Source organism: Ailuropoda melanoleuca, chromosome 17 (assembly GCF_002007445.2).
Source record: "Ailuropoda melanoleuca isolate Jingjing chromosome 17, ASM200744v2, whole genome shotgun sequence".
Lineage (NCBI taxonomy): Eukaryota > Metazoa > Chordata > Mammalia > Carnivora > Ursidae > Ailuropoda > Ailuropoda melanoleuca.
In genome coordinates, this window is record NC_048234.1 from 32,184,259 (window position 1) to 32,198,044 (window position 13,786).

At 46.7% G+C, this 13,786-nt stretch overlaps 1 protein-coding gene across 1 annotated transcript in view; it reads left to right on the plus strand.

The window, feature by feature from the left end:
• LOC100479140 (phosphoserine aminotransferase) overlaps nt 1-11,971 on the plus strand; it is a 46,187-nt gene extending 34,216 nt beyond the window's left edge. The window contains exons 3-8 of the mRNA XM_034647342.1: nt 1,803-1,863; nt 3,018-3,087; nt 5,465-5,670; nt 6,488-6,660; nt 10,556-10,776; nt 10,817-11,971. Of these exons, the coding sequence (XP_034503233.1) occupies nt 1,803-1,863; nt 3,018-3,087; nt 5,465-5,670; nt 6,488-6,660; nt 10,556-10,729 (684 nt within the window). The 3' untranslated portion in view covers nt 10,730-10,776; nt 10,817-11,971. The remainder of the gene's footprint in view (nt 1-1,802; nt 1,864-3,017; nt 3,088-5,464; nt 5,671-6,487; nt 6,661-10,555; nt 10,777-10,816) is intronic.
• The last annotated feature ends 1,815 nt before the right edge of the window (nt 11,972-13,786 follow it).

Below are 13,786 nucleotides of genomic sequence, written 5' to 3' on the forward strand. Positions count from 1 at the left end.
AGAAATCCCATCTTAAACGGGAGTTCAAAGATGATTTTATTATCTGTTTGTGTTCACTAAAGAAAGGATTCGTTAAGTGTGTTTAATCAGCCAGGGCTAATCATCATCCCCTAGTTTGCAAAGCCAGTGACAAATACGTCATTTTTAAATGCTAACTTTTATTATTATTATTTTTTATGTAATCTTTACACCCAACATGGGACTTGAACTCACTACCCCAAGATCAAGAGTCACATGCTCCATGGACTGAGCCATCCAGGCGCCCCAACAATGACAAATTCTTAAACCCCCCTCCCCTTGCCAGGGAAATCTTTGTCTAATTCTTTATTGTCAAAATGTTGTTTTTCAGACCAGTTGCAATCTGGTTTAGATTGTTTTATGACATCCGATTTAGCCTCTGTCTTTCAAGGAAATCTGATGGCAGGATGCTTCGACAGAGGGCTTGTCTCACCTATTCTGTGTACGTTTTCAGAGGTTTTTTCCCCCTCTCTTTTCATGTTATGGCGCTTCTCACAGACACAAAGGCAGACAGGGGAATCCATCTGCCCATCTCTGAGGATTTTAACTTCTGTGGACATTTTGCCAGTCTTGTTGCAGCCCCCGTCCATAGCCTCTTTCTCCCCACCTGCCCCTGGATTTTTTATTTTTTTTTTTTTTTTTTGAGAGAGCAAGCAGGAGCGGTGGGAGAGGCAGAGGGAGCGGAGAAGCAGACTCCCTGCTGAGCTGGGAGCCTGACCCTGAGATCCTGACCTGAGCCTAAGGCAGGTGCTTCCCCGACTCAGCCACCCAGGTGCCCCTGGATTATTTTAAAGCCAATCCCAGATATCATGTCATTTCACGAAATCACTTTAGCATTCATCTCTGATAGGACTTCTGTTTTTCTTCTTAAAATAAATAAATAAAGGATTGGAGGGTTTTTTTCATTGTATAGTTACTTGCATTCTACTCCCCTTGGGGAAGAAAACAGCCATGGGGCTCCTTGAAGGCCACCTGTGTTTTGTAAGGGGTGGTGAGCCGTTCCCCTGTTTCCTGACTCTTTGGGATTAGCAGTACACTGGGTCCCACCTGCCCAGGTGTCCCTGTAAGGTAGAGTGCGGTTAAGGGATTGCAGTCATCTTAGTAGAGGGCTCAAGGGGCCGGCTAGACGCATACCCTTCAGAGCCTCTGCTTATGTCTCTCATCTGCAAATTGGGGGCGGGAATATCACCCTCATGGCTCTGTTGGCAAGAGGGATCTGTATGTCATTACCCCTGGATTGATCTTATTCATAGCCGAGCTTTCTAATTGCTGCACACCCAACGTGTCCCAATAGAGCACCTTAGACCGGCGAGATGGAAAATTGAGTTACCTGTTTAATTTCAGCCTAATTGATCTTTTTGTTGCTCCCTGAACCCAGAATTTTATGCATTTTGTTGTACTTTTGCTTTCAGAGAGTGACAAATGTAATTGTGGAGCGGACTTTTCTGGGGAACCTGGTTTTTCCCAAAGGTCTTACCTTGACAGTTTGGTTTTTTTTTTTTTGAATCCAGGTGAATTTTTATATCCAAGTAAATTCATGCCTTTGGGACGACTATATTTTAACATCAATTGCATTACATAATTTCACACTTAACTTACGTGTAAGTTGCATGAGCAGGGAGGACTCTATGATCTGAGTGGGAGGAAAGGGATTGGCCGAGGGCTGTACAGAACCTTCTGGACCTCAGAGGCGTGTGGGTGGACCTGCTGGCTGGTTTGATGTCCAGAGGGGAGGGCTCTGAGCAGAATATTCAAATGATTTTATTTTCTCTTATTTCTTCTAGGTATTGTTAGAGATACAAAAAGAACTATTAGACTACAAAGGAATTGGGATTAGTGTTCTTGGTAAGATTTACTTTTTGACTCTGAATATCCAGGTTCCAAAGGGAACTGATGAAAATACATCAAGCCTCGAATTTTTCACCTCATCTTCCTTTAGGCCTTTGTAGATATATTTTTAAATTACAGTAACTGGTGGCATGTTTGATCGAAGCAGTTTTTGTTGCTGTTGTTTCTAAAGATTTATTTATTTGAGAGAGAGGGGATGGGGGTGGGCAGCGGCAGAGGGAGAGAGAGAAGCAGGCCCTCAGCTGAACAAGGAGCCTGATGTGGGGCTCGATCCCAGGACCCCAGGATCATGACCTGAGCCGAAGGCAGATGCTCAACGGACTGAGCCACCCAGGTGCTGCTAGAAGCAGTTTTGAAATCAGCATGCATGCTGGTGAGGGGTTCTCGCGTGTCAGTTTGCCTCTTCATGATTGGTTTTTGCTATTCATAGCATCTGAGATCAGAAGATACCCAACATCTGCACCGCAGGGCTCCAGACCCCTGCAGTCTTGCCTCCCATTCTTTGCGAAGCTTTTACTATACTCACAAATGAACTTAGCATTACTAAGTTTACAAGTGTGTAAGCTTTCGCTCAAGATCCTGCACCTTAATCATTTCATTAAGTTTCTCCTTTATCAATGAGGAAGGGGCCCTTTGAATTTTAAAATTTCATTTCCTTTTTCTTTTTTTGGTAATTCCAAAGGCTGCATAGTATGAAGAGATCGTAGGGTTAACTGTATGCTCACTGCTATTAAATTTTGTTCCTGTGGGTTTGGGACGTGCACTGGGGTTTCTTCGCAGTGAGAGCCGCAGTGGGGAATTTTGTGCGTTGTTTCTACAGGGCACCCTTTGCACACGGATTCATGTTTGTGAGAAGGATGTGAGAAATCACAGGGATGGAAGGATGAATTAGTAATGGCTCATTCAATGAATAGCCGCTTGAAAAATCATTCCGCTGTGGCTATAAGGCTCAAATGTTTGCAATTTGAAAATCAGTTTGGATTTTTCCCCCTAAACGAAGTGAGCCTTGGCCCACAATTTGAGTGCAAAGTAACCAAATTTTCCCTTTATTATTTTACTTGCAAATTGTGTAGCTACTTCTAAAGTTACTTCTGTGCGTTTGGTTTTAAACGGGAACTTTTTTTTCTTTTTGTTTCTCTTTCCTGCCACAGAAATGAGCCACAGGTCGTCAGATTTTGCCAAGATTATTAACAACACGGAGAATCTTGTGCGGGAATTGTTGTAAGTTTAAAATTTTAAAGACCAAAGTCGTTACTTTTGTTTGATAATCCACATATGTGGGTGTCTGTTAACAGTATTTACTCTGCTGTGTGTGAAGAATATTTCATAATTAAAAATAATCTTTTAAAGATTTCTCCCAGATTCACTAAATTAGTACATGGTGCTTTTTACTTGTTTCCCATCCTGCATTTGTGTTTTTATTTTTATTTATTTATTTTTTTAGAGTGAGAGAGAGGGAGAGGGAGAAGTCCTAAGCAGGCTCTATGCCCAGTCCGGAGCCCCACATGAGGCTCGATCTCACAACCCTGAGATCATGACCTGAGCCGAAATCAAGTCAGATGCTTAACTGACTCAGCCACCCAGGCACCCCTGTGCGTTTTTATTTTATGTGGTGTTTCCAAAGATTTGAAATCATATCTAGGCAAGATTTTTCAGGCTTAAAAGGGATTTAAATAACAAAGAAATGGTCATCTTGGTCAGTGCACTGGTTCTTAACCTGTCAGAATCACCTTGGTGGGGGCAGGTATTAAAAACTTCAGGTGCAGGGCCCTATCATGCCCACTGACTCAGAATCTCTGCAGAAACTTCATCATTGGGGCACCTGGGTGGCTCAGTCTTTAAGCGTCTGCCTTCGGCTTAGGTCATGATCCCAGGGTCCTGGGATCAAGTCCCTTGTCGGGCTCCCTGCTCCGCTGGGAGCCTGCTTCTTCCTCTCCCACTTCCCCCTGCTTGTGTTCCCTCTCTCGCTGGCTGTCTCTATCAAATAAATAAATCTTAAAAAAAAAGAGACTTCATTGTTAACAGACTCTGGGTAATTCACTCCAGGAACTTCTCAAATGCTCCCTCCTAGGTGATTTGCACTACTCTCCTTACCCAGAGAAAGCCTTACTCTTAAATAGGTTGCTGTCTGAAGGAGAGATTTACATATTATCTAAGTATATTCATATAAACGTTACAGATATGATAATCTTGAAAAAAAACCACACCCACGTTTTCTGCTCATAAAACTAGTGCAAATTTATGGTAGAAAGTTTAGGAAAAACTGAATGTCACAAATTAACCTGGAATTATCCATAACCCCATCAGTCAGAGGTAATTATTGTGAACATTTTAAGGGTCCGAGTCTGCATGATTTCATTAACAAGAATTGTACCGACTATTACTTTCCTTTTAAACTGCCTTGATAAAGTGCTTCAGGGGGGCAGGCTGGTGCCGTTTTTGTGAGGAGCACTAGAAACCATCGCATTGTGAGTGGCCAGAACCAGTCATTGTTAGTTTGGCTTCCTCCCCGGGGTCTGCCTGTGGGTCCCGTGTCATGTTCATAGCACAGTCCAATCCTTCATGGAACAGGTATTTGAAACCTCGGCCTGGAACATGTGGCATTTGGCCCACATGGCTGTGAGCCTCTTGGGACTGGACTCCCAGTTCAATTTCTGGGCCTATCCTTTATTTCCCTAACCAAGTGCCTACCTTGTACCCCTGGACCTAGGCCTCTGTCTGGTGACCTTCCATCCTGGTGTTGGCTTGGTTTCTTTCTTAATTTCTTTCTTTTTTTTTTAAATATTTTATTTATTTGTCAGAGAGAGAGAGAGCACAAGCAGGGGGAGCAGCAGGCAGAGGGAGAAGCATACTCCCCACAGAGCAGGGAGCCCAATGCGGGACTTGATCCCAGGACTTTGGGATCATGACCCGAACTGAAGGCAGATGCTTAGCCGACTGAGTCACCCAGGTGCCCCCCGTGTTGGCTTTCTTATCTGTCTGGCATCTGAATAACATACACACAGACCCCGCCTTGGGCTGCCAGTCCTCCCAGCTGCGGAGAACCTCAAGTTTAGAGCCTCCTAATGAGAGCTGCCTGCAAGCCCTGCATGACAGCAGGCAGCTACGGTTCAGGACCAGATACTTGCATACCACCCATTCCCCAGGACCCTCTCACGTTGCCCTGCCTTTTGGTACTTTACGCTTCTGTGCTGGGTCTCTGTCCCCAGCCATCTGTCCTCTGTATACCTGTTCCCGAGCTCTGAGCTCAAACTTCTAGAAAAGCTCTGAGCTTTTTGAGCGAAGGTCTCAGAACCAAACTCTGCTGGCCAGCTCGGGTCATGTGCTCATCTGCTGGAGCCAGGGTTGGCCACCCTTGAACCTGTAGACTGAGAGTGGTAGCAGGATGATTTCCTAGATGAACAGCAGGGTGTTGCTAGCTTTCCTCCAGACAGTACCCATAGGCTTCCACACAGAGCCCAAGGAAGGGCCTTGGGGAAGGCAGATCAGGGGTGGGACTTGTAGCATATCCACCCAAGGAAAAGTGCTGGTAGAGGATCGCTCATTCTGTCTTTGACCCTGTGTGTCTCCGTTTACTGTCTCCCACGCTTCTGTCCAGAGCCGTTCCAGACAACTACAAGGTGATTTTTGTGCAAGGAGGTGGGTCTGGCCAGTTCAGTGCTGTCCCCTTAAACCTGATTGGCCTGAAAGCAGGAAGGTGTGCCGACTATGTGGTGACAGGATCTTGGTCCGCCAAGGCTGCAGAAGAAGCCAAGAAGCTTGGGACTGTCAATATCGTCCACTCCAAACTTGGGAGTTACACAAGTAAGTGCTGGAATCTGAACTCCACAATGACAATGAAGTGTGGACAAATCCTGCTGGGTGGGTGGTTTCTCTTCAGCTACCCCTGTCCAGAGCAACCTGCTGTTGTTTTTAATTCCTTCTTCTTGTTGGTAGTTGGTTGGATACCATTTAGATTGGATGGTCTTACTTGTTAAGACTTCTAACTGGCTGTTGCAGAAAGAATATTCATAGGTTTACTCTGCTGAAAAGCCTACAGGCGGGTTTGGCTTTAGGTATGGCTTGATCAAGGGTCCCAACAATGTCTGCAGGTCCTGGTGTCTCTCCCCATCTCCTTTATGATGGCTCCACAGTCAGGAAAGCTGCCCCTTCCCTTTTAGAAGATGCTCCTGACCGTATATTCTCCCAAGTTTCAACACCTTTGCTCAAGCATTCCCAATCACAGCCTCCCATCACCTGTGTCCCATTTAGCCATGTGGCTGCGGGTGAAATTGGCTACACCAGAACTACATGGGCTGAATTGGGGAGTCTGGAGCCCCAAGAAGGAACTCAGTGGACATAGGATGGATGGATACTGGGTAATAGGAAAAATACCAAATATCCACCATACCATTCTTGAAGATTAGTTGCCCCCAATAACCATCAAAAGGATGGGATGGATCATCCTTTTATGTCATTGATGGGGATTATAATGTAATATAATGGAGAGGGTGGTTTCACTTTGGAGGACTTTGGAATCAGCCTTTCACTGCCAGAGGAGGGCTGTCATTCCTGGTCATTCCCATCTGCACAAGGAGAGAGGAATGAAAGCGCAGTGTCTCCACCTTTTCTTCTGTGATAGAAATTCCAGATCCCAGCACCTGGAACCTCAGCCCAGACGCCTCCTATGTGTATTACTGCGCCAATGAGACTGTGCACGGAGTGGAGTTTGACTTTATCCCTGACGTCAAGGGAGCAGTGCTGGTTTGTGACATGTCCTCCAACTTCCTATCCAAGCCAGTGGACGTTTCCAAGGTAGAGTGTGAAAGGGCCTGTGGGGGAATCCAGTGTCTTGGATTTTGTAGGGTATTTTAAGATAGACGAGATCAAGGAAAGGCCCAGAATGTCTTGGGCCCACAGAGACTCAGAAGCCAAGACAACTCACAATGCCCAGGCCGACAGTTGCTTGTTTATAGTGGGTTGTCAGTGTGTGTAAGTGTTGATGTGTTCCACCGTGTGTTAATGATTGCTCACAGGGTCACACTGGGTTCCTTGGGGGTTCATCTGCCTCTGAGGGTGCCTCTTAGGGAGTGTTTTGGCCAATACATTGGGAGCGGCTTGCTAACTTCTGGGCCGGATGCAGACGGTCTAAGCTCGGGGGCTCTCTGAAGGAGCTCCACCTTACCTTGAGCCCGCCTCAACTCCAAGAGCATCGGCAGGACACGTAGACTTTCCNACAAACTGAAGGCAGACGCTTAGCCGACTGAGTCACACAGGTGCTCCCCGTGTTGGCTTTCTTATCTGTCTGGCATCTGAATAACATACACACGGACCCCACCTTGGGCTGCCAGTCCTCCCAGCTGTGGAGAACCTCAAGTTTAGAGCCTCCTAATGAGAGCTGCCTGCAAGCCCTGCATGACAGCAGGCAGCTATGGTTCAGGACCAGATACTTGCATACCACCCATTCCCCAGGACCCTCTCACGTTGCCCTTCCTTTTGGTATTTTACGCTTCTGTGCTGGGTCTCTGTCCCCAGCCATCTGTCCTCTGTATACCTGTTCCCGAGCTCTGAGCTCAAACTTCTAGAAAAGCTCTGAGCTTTTTGAGCGAAGGTCTCAGAACCAAACTCTGCTGGCCAGCTCGGGTCATGTGCTCATCTGCTGGAGCCAGGGTTGGCCACCCTTGAACCTGTAGACTGAGAGTGGTAGCAGGATGATTTCCTAGAGGAACAGCAGGGTGTTGCTAGCTTTCCTCCAGACAGTACCCATAGGCTTCCACACATAGCCCAAGGAAGGGCCTTGGGGAAGGCAGATCAGGGGTGGGACTTGTAGCATATCCACCCAAGGAAAAGTGCTGGTAGAGCATCGCTCATTCTGTCTTTGACCCTGTGTGTCTCCGTTTACTGTCTCCCACGCTTCTGTCCAGAGCCGTTCCAGACAACTACAAGGTGATTTTTGTGCAAGGAGGTGGGTCTGGCCAGTTCAGTGCTGTCCCCTTAAACCTGATTGGCCTGAAAGCAGGAAGGTGTGCCGACTATGTGGTGACAGGATCTTGGTCCGCCAAGGCTGCAGAAGAAGCCAAGAAGCTTGGGACTGTCAATATCGTCCACTCCAAACTTGGGAGTTACACAAGTAAGTGCTGGAATCTGAACTCCACAATGACAATGAAGTGTGGACAAATCCTGCTGGGTGGGTGGTTTCTCTTCAGCTACCCCTGTCCAGAGCAACCTGCTGTTGTTTTTAATTCCTTCTTCTTGTTGGTAGTTGGTTGGATACCATTTAGATTGGATGGTCTTACTTGTTAAGACTTCTAACTGGCTGTTGCAGAAAGAATATTCATAGGTTTACTCTGCTGAAAAGCCTACAGGCGGGTTTGGCTTTAGGTATGGCTTGATCAAGGGTCCCAACAATGTCTGCAGGTCCTGGTGTCTCTCCCCATCTCCTTTATGATGGCTCCACAGTCAGGAAAGCTGCCCCTTCCCTTTTAGAAGATGCTCCTGACCGTATATTCTCCCAAGTTTCAACACCTTTGCTCAAGCATTCCCAATCACAGCCTCCCATCACCTGTGTCCCATTTAGCCATGTGGCTGCGGGTGAAATTGGCTACACCAGAACTACATGGGCTGAATTGGGGAGTCTGGAGCCCCAAGAAGGAACTCAGTGGACATAGGATGGATGGATACTGGGTAATAGGAAAAATACCAAATATCCACCATACCATTCTTGAAGATTAGTTGCCCCCAATAACCATCAAAAGGATGGGATGGATCATCCTTTTATGTCATTGATGGGGATTATAATGTAATATAATGGAGAGGGTGGTTTCACTTTGGAGGACTTTGGAATCAGCCTTTCACTGCCAGAGGAGGGCTGTCATTCCTGGTCATTCCCATCTGCACAAGGAGAGAGGAATGAAAGCGCAGTGTCTCCACCTTTTCTTCTGTGATAGAAATTCCAGATCCCAGCACCTGGAACCTCAGCCCAGACGCCTCCTATGTGTATTACTGCGCCAATGAGACTGTGCACGGAGTGGAGTTTGACTTTATCCCTGACGTCAAGGGAGCAGTGCTGGTTTGTGACATGTCCTCCAACTTCCTATCCAAGCCAGTGGACGTTTCCAAGGTAGAGTGTGAAAGGGCCTGTGGGGGAATCCAGTGTCTTGGATTTTGTAGGGTATTTTAAGATAGACGAGATCAAGGAAAGGCCCAGAATGTCTTGGGCCCACAGAGACTCAGAAGCCAAGACAACTCACAATGCCCAGGCCGACAGTTGCTTGTTTATAGTGGGTTGTCAGTGTGTGTAAGTGTTGATGTGTTCCACCGTGTGTTAATGATTGCTCACAGGGTCACACTGGGTTCCTTGGGGGTTCATCTGCCTCTGAGGGTGCCTCTTAGGGAGTGTTTTGGCCAATACATTGGGAGCGGCTTGCTAACTTCTGGGCCGGATGCAGACGGTCTAAGCTCGGGGGCTCTCTGAAGGAGCTCCACCTTACCTTGAGCCCGCCTCAACTCCAAGAGCATCGGCAGGACACGTAGACTTTCCAGGTGGCACGCCAAGGTGGGTAGGGGAGCAGTGCACTCAGGTGCATGCAGTGAGGGGGCGTACTATCTGTAAAGCTTTTAGAAATGAACGCACTAAATGGTAGCCTGCCTTTTTAAAAAAACAAATATTGGGGTAAAATAAATGTAATATAAAACATACCATTTTAACCATTTTTGAGTGTGGAGTTCAGGGGTGTTAAGTACATTAACACTGTTGTGGAAACATCACCACCATCTGTCTCCAGAACTTTTTATCGTCCCACACTGGAACTCCGCCCGTGACACGGTCAGTCCTCAGCCCTCCCCCAGGCCCTGGGAGCCTCCATTCTTTGCACTGGACTGCTTCAGCTACCTCGTGTAAGGGGACGTGTGCGATGTTTGTCCTTTTGTGTCAAGGTCATGCCAGACTGCCTTCCCACCCCGCACTTGGGATGCCATTCGCTATTTAGAAAGGTTTCACGGGAGGAGGTGGGAGAGGGCTGTGCATCTTACATGACAACATTTTCTGAAGTTCCTTTAAGCCTGTTTGCTAAAATTTCTTCTCAGGTAGCTTGTCTATTATTTCTCGACATCTTCTGACTGTCCTTTTACACAAACACGAATGCATTAAAAATTGTTTCTTTTGGGTACCAAGAACAGTTAGCAACCTCATTTCATTTTATTTTTATTTATTTATTTTTAAAATTTTATTTATTTATTTGAGAGAGCACCAGCAGGCATAAGCAGAGGGAAGGGGAGAGGCAGAGGGAGAAGCAGGCTCCCCCCTGAGCAGGGAGCCCCCATGCGACTCGATCCCAGGACGCAAGGATCATGACGTGAGCTGCAGGCAGAGGCTCGACCGACTGAGCCCCCCCACCCCCGGCGCCCCAGCAGGCTCATTTTAAATACCGCTTTGGATGTAGAAAGGAGGTATACAGAGCGAAGATGACATGTATAAGATCTTCGTAGTGATGGGCCTGGGCTAGCCCCTTACTGGTCAGAAGGACCGGACACATACGTAACCTGCAGGTCTCAGAACTCGGGAGGGTTGATTTGCTGTCCCAGATGGAGTTCCGGTAGGGAACGGAATGCATTCGAGCAGCATTGGAATAGAATCCGCTCCTCGTACTTTGGAGAGAGGTGGTGAAATTGGACCGCGTGGTACTCCAACAGCGTGTCTTCTGTTTCTCAGTTTGGTGTGATTTTTGCCGGTGCACAGAAGAACGTGGGCTCTGCTGGGGTCACGGTAGTGATCATCCGCGACGATCTGCTGGGGTTCGCGCTGCGAGAGTGCCCCTCCATCCTGGAATACAAAGTGCAGGCTGGAAACAGCTCGTTGTACAACACGCCCCCGTGCTTCAGGTGAACTCTGGGGCGTGGCTTGGGGACTCAGGAGGGGGTCTCACCGGTCCCATCGAAGCGGAGGGAGGTAGCTTTTTTTTTTTTTTTTTTTGTCAAAGCGGAGGGAGGTAGCTTTTTAAAGTCGAGCCTGTTTTCGTGAACCACTGATCTCCTAGCTCAGACATCCCATCAGGCTTCTCTGCCCCAGCTCGCCTCTCCCTGTTAACCTTCTGTGTACTGTTAGATCCGTTTCTCTTGCTCTTTCTTTTTGGGGGTGGTTTTGTTTGATCTCGGTAGCCTTAGTGGTTCACCGTTAACCCAAAAGCTCTCTGCAAAGGAAGTGGCAAGCTTGTGTCTCGGCCAACCTGTGGAGCTTTGGCAAAGGATTTTGAAAGGCCAGGCCTCCCCAGGTTTCTTTTCCTGCCCTCCTGGGCCTGCCCAAAGCTGGCCGCATGGCAGCAAACACGCTGGCTTGGAAAAAACACCATTCTGGTTTTTCACCCAATCTGCAGGTAAGCTTGGCTTCCCATTAGCCAAGTCAGAAAAGGGTATTGAAGCACATTGAGGAAGAGCAAGGCGTCCCTGCCCCCATGATCTTTTAACAGCTGGCCTCAGTTATTTTGTGAAAATCTTGTGACACCTAGGATTTAACCGTTGCCCGGGAAATTGTAGTGCTTACTGGCTGTGTGACCTTGGGCAAGTCACTTAACCTCTGTGCAGCAAGTTCCTCCAGGAGTAATAACAGTACCCTGTTGATTGGGTTGCTGTGAGGTGATACACAGATGAAGCACACTTCTTAGTTGGTACTTGGTGATTTATAAATGGTAGTTGCTATTATTAATTATTATTATTGTTTTTTGCTTGGTGTTAGTTCCCAGAGCCTTAGCAGCAGAGGGAAGAGCCAGAGTTGATGGATTTATCTTTCAGGGCAGGTATGGTGTAGAATGGTGATGCTGCTGTGTATGACCCTTTAATCCTCCCAAGCACGCTAGGGGGTAGATGCTCTTAATTTCCATTTTGCATGTGAAGAAGCAGAGGCCATACTTCTCGGATGTGGCACAGCTGGGATTTGAACCCGGGTAGCCTGGCTTCAGAGCCTGGCGCGTACACCCTGTACCTTCCTGCTCACCACAAGGGCAATTATCTGTGTGCATTTATTTGTGTCTGAAGGATTCCATCTTAGGAGAATAGATCACCGTGAGAGTCTAGTTCTTCCATTCATGGATTGTTCTGTGGCCGGTGGAAGGGTGGGCTTGGCCTGGGGCAAGTGGTTCCTTTGGGGTTGGGACTTTCTCAGAGCTCTCCCCCATGGGGNAACATCAATTGCATTACATAATTTCACACTTAACTTGCGTGTAAGTTGCACGAGCAGGGAGGACTCTATGATCTGAATGGGAGGAAAGGGATTGGCCGAGGGCAGTACAGAACCTTCTGGACCTCAGAGGCTGTGTGGGTGGACTTGCTGGCTGGTTTGATGTCCAGAGGGGAGGGCTCTGAGCAGAATATTCAAATGATTTTATTTTCTCTTATTTCTTCTAGGTATTGTTAGAGATACAAAAAGAACTATTAGACTACAAAGGNGCCTTTATTTATTTATTTATTTATTTATTTATTTATTTTTCTTTTAAAGTCAAAGCTGAATGACCACAGGCCCTGGGCGTTTTGTGTGAACTGGGCTGGGTAACTGGCCTTCACATAGTNGGGCCTTTGTAGATACATTTTTAAATTACAGTAACTGGTGGCATGTTTGATCGAAGCAGTTTTTGTTGTTGTTCTTGTTGTTCCTAAAGATTTATTTATTTGAGAGAGAGGGCATGGGGGGTGGGCAGCGGCAGAGGGAGAGAGAGAAGCAGGCCCTCGGCTGAACAGGGAGCGTGATATGGGGCTTGATCCCAGGACCCCAGGATCATGAGCCGAAGGCAGATGCTCAATGGACTGAGCCACCCAGGTGCTGCTAGAAGCAGCTTTGAAATCAGCATGCATGCTGGTGAGGGGTTCTCGCGTGTCAGTTTGCCTCTTCATGATTGGTTTTTGCTATTCATAGCATCTGAGATCAGAAGATACCCAACATCTGCACCGCAGGGCTCCAGACCCCTGCAGTCTTGCCTCCCATTCTTTGCGAAGCTTTTACTATACTCACAAATGAACTTAGCATTACTAAGTTTACAAGTCTGTAAGCCTTCGCTCAAGATCCTGCACCTTAATCATTTCATTAAGTTTCTCCTTTATCAATGAGGAAGGGGCCCTTTGAATTTTAAAATTTCATTTCCTTTTTCTTTTTTTGGTAATTCCAAAGGCTGCATAGTATGAAGAGATCGTAGGGTTAACTGTATGCTCACTGCTATTGAATTTTGTTCCTGTGGGTTTGGGACGTGCACTGGGGTTTCTTCGCAGTGAGAGCCGCAGTGGGGAATTTTGTGCGTTGTTTCTACAGGGCACCCTTTGCACACGGATTCATGTTTGTGAGAAGGATGTGAGAAATCACAGGGATGGAAGGATGAATTAGTAATGGCTCATTCAATGAATAGCCGCTTGAAAAATCATTCCGCTGTGGCTATAAGGCTCAAATGTTTGCAATTTGAAAATCAGTTTGGATTTTTCCCCCTAAACGAAGTGAGCCTTGGCCCACAATTTGAGTGCAAAGTAACCAAATTTTCCCTTTATTATTTTACTTGCAAATTGTGTAGCTACTTCTAAAGTTACTTCTGTGCGTTTGGTTTTAAATGGGAACTTTTTTTTCTTTTTGTTTCTCTTTCCTGCCACAGAAATGAGCCACAGGTCGTCAGATTTTGCCAAGATTATTAACAACACGGAGAATCTTGTGCGGGAATTGTTGTAAGTTTAAAATTTTAAAGACCAAAGTCGTTACTTTTGTTTGATAATCCACATATGTGGGTGTCTGTTAACAGTATTTACTCTGCTGTGTGTGANATGGTCATTCTGTTTTCGCCCTTTAGTAGATCACAGGACCCAATGAATGAACAAGCAAAAAGATGCCTAACTTTCCCCTCTGTCCCCAGAAAACAGTTTGTATTTACCACAACTAACTGAACTTGTGAGTATGAATTGTTTTTGCTGTCGT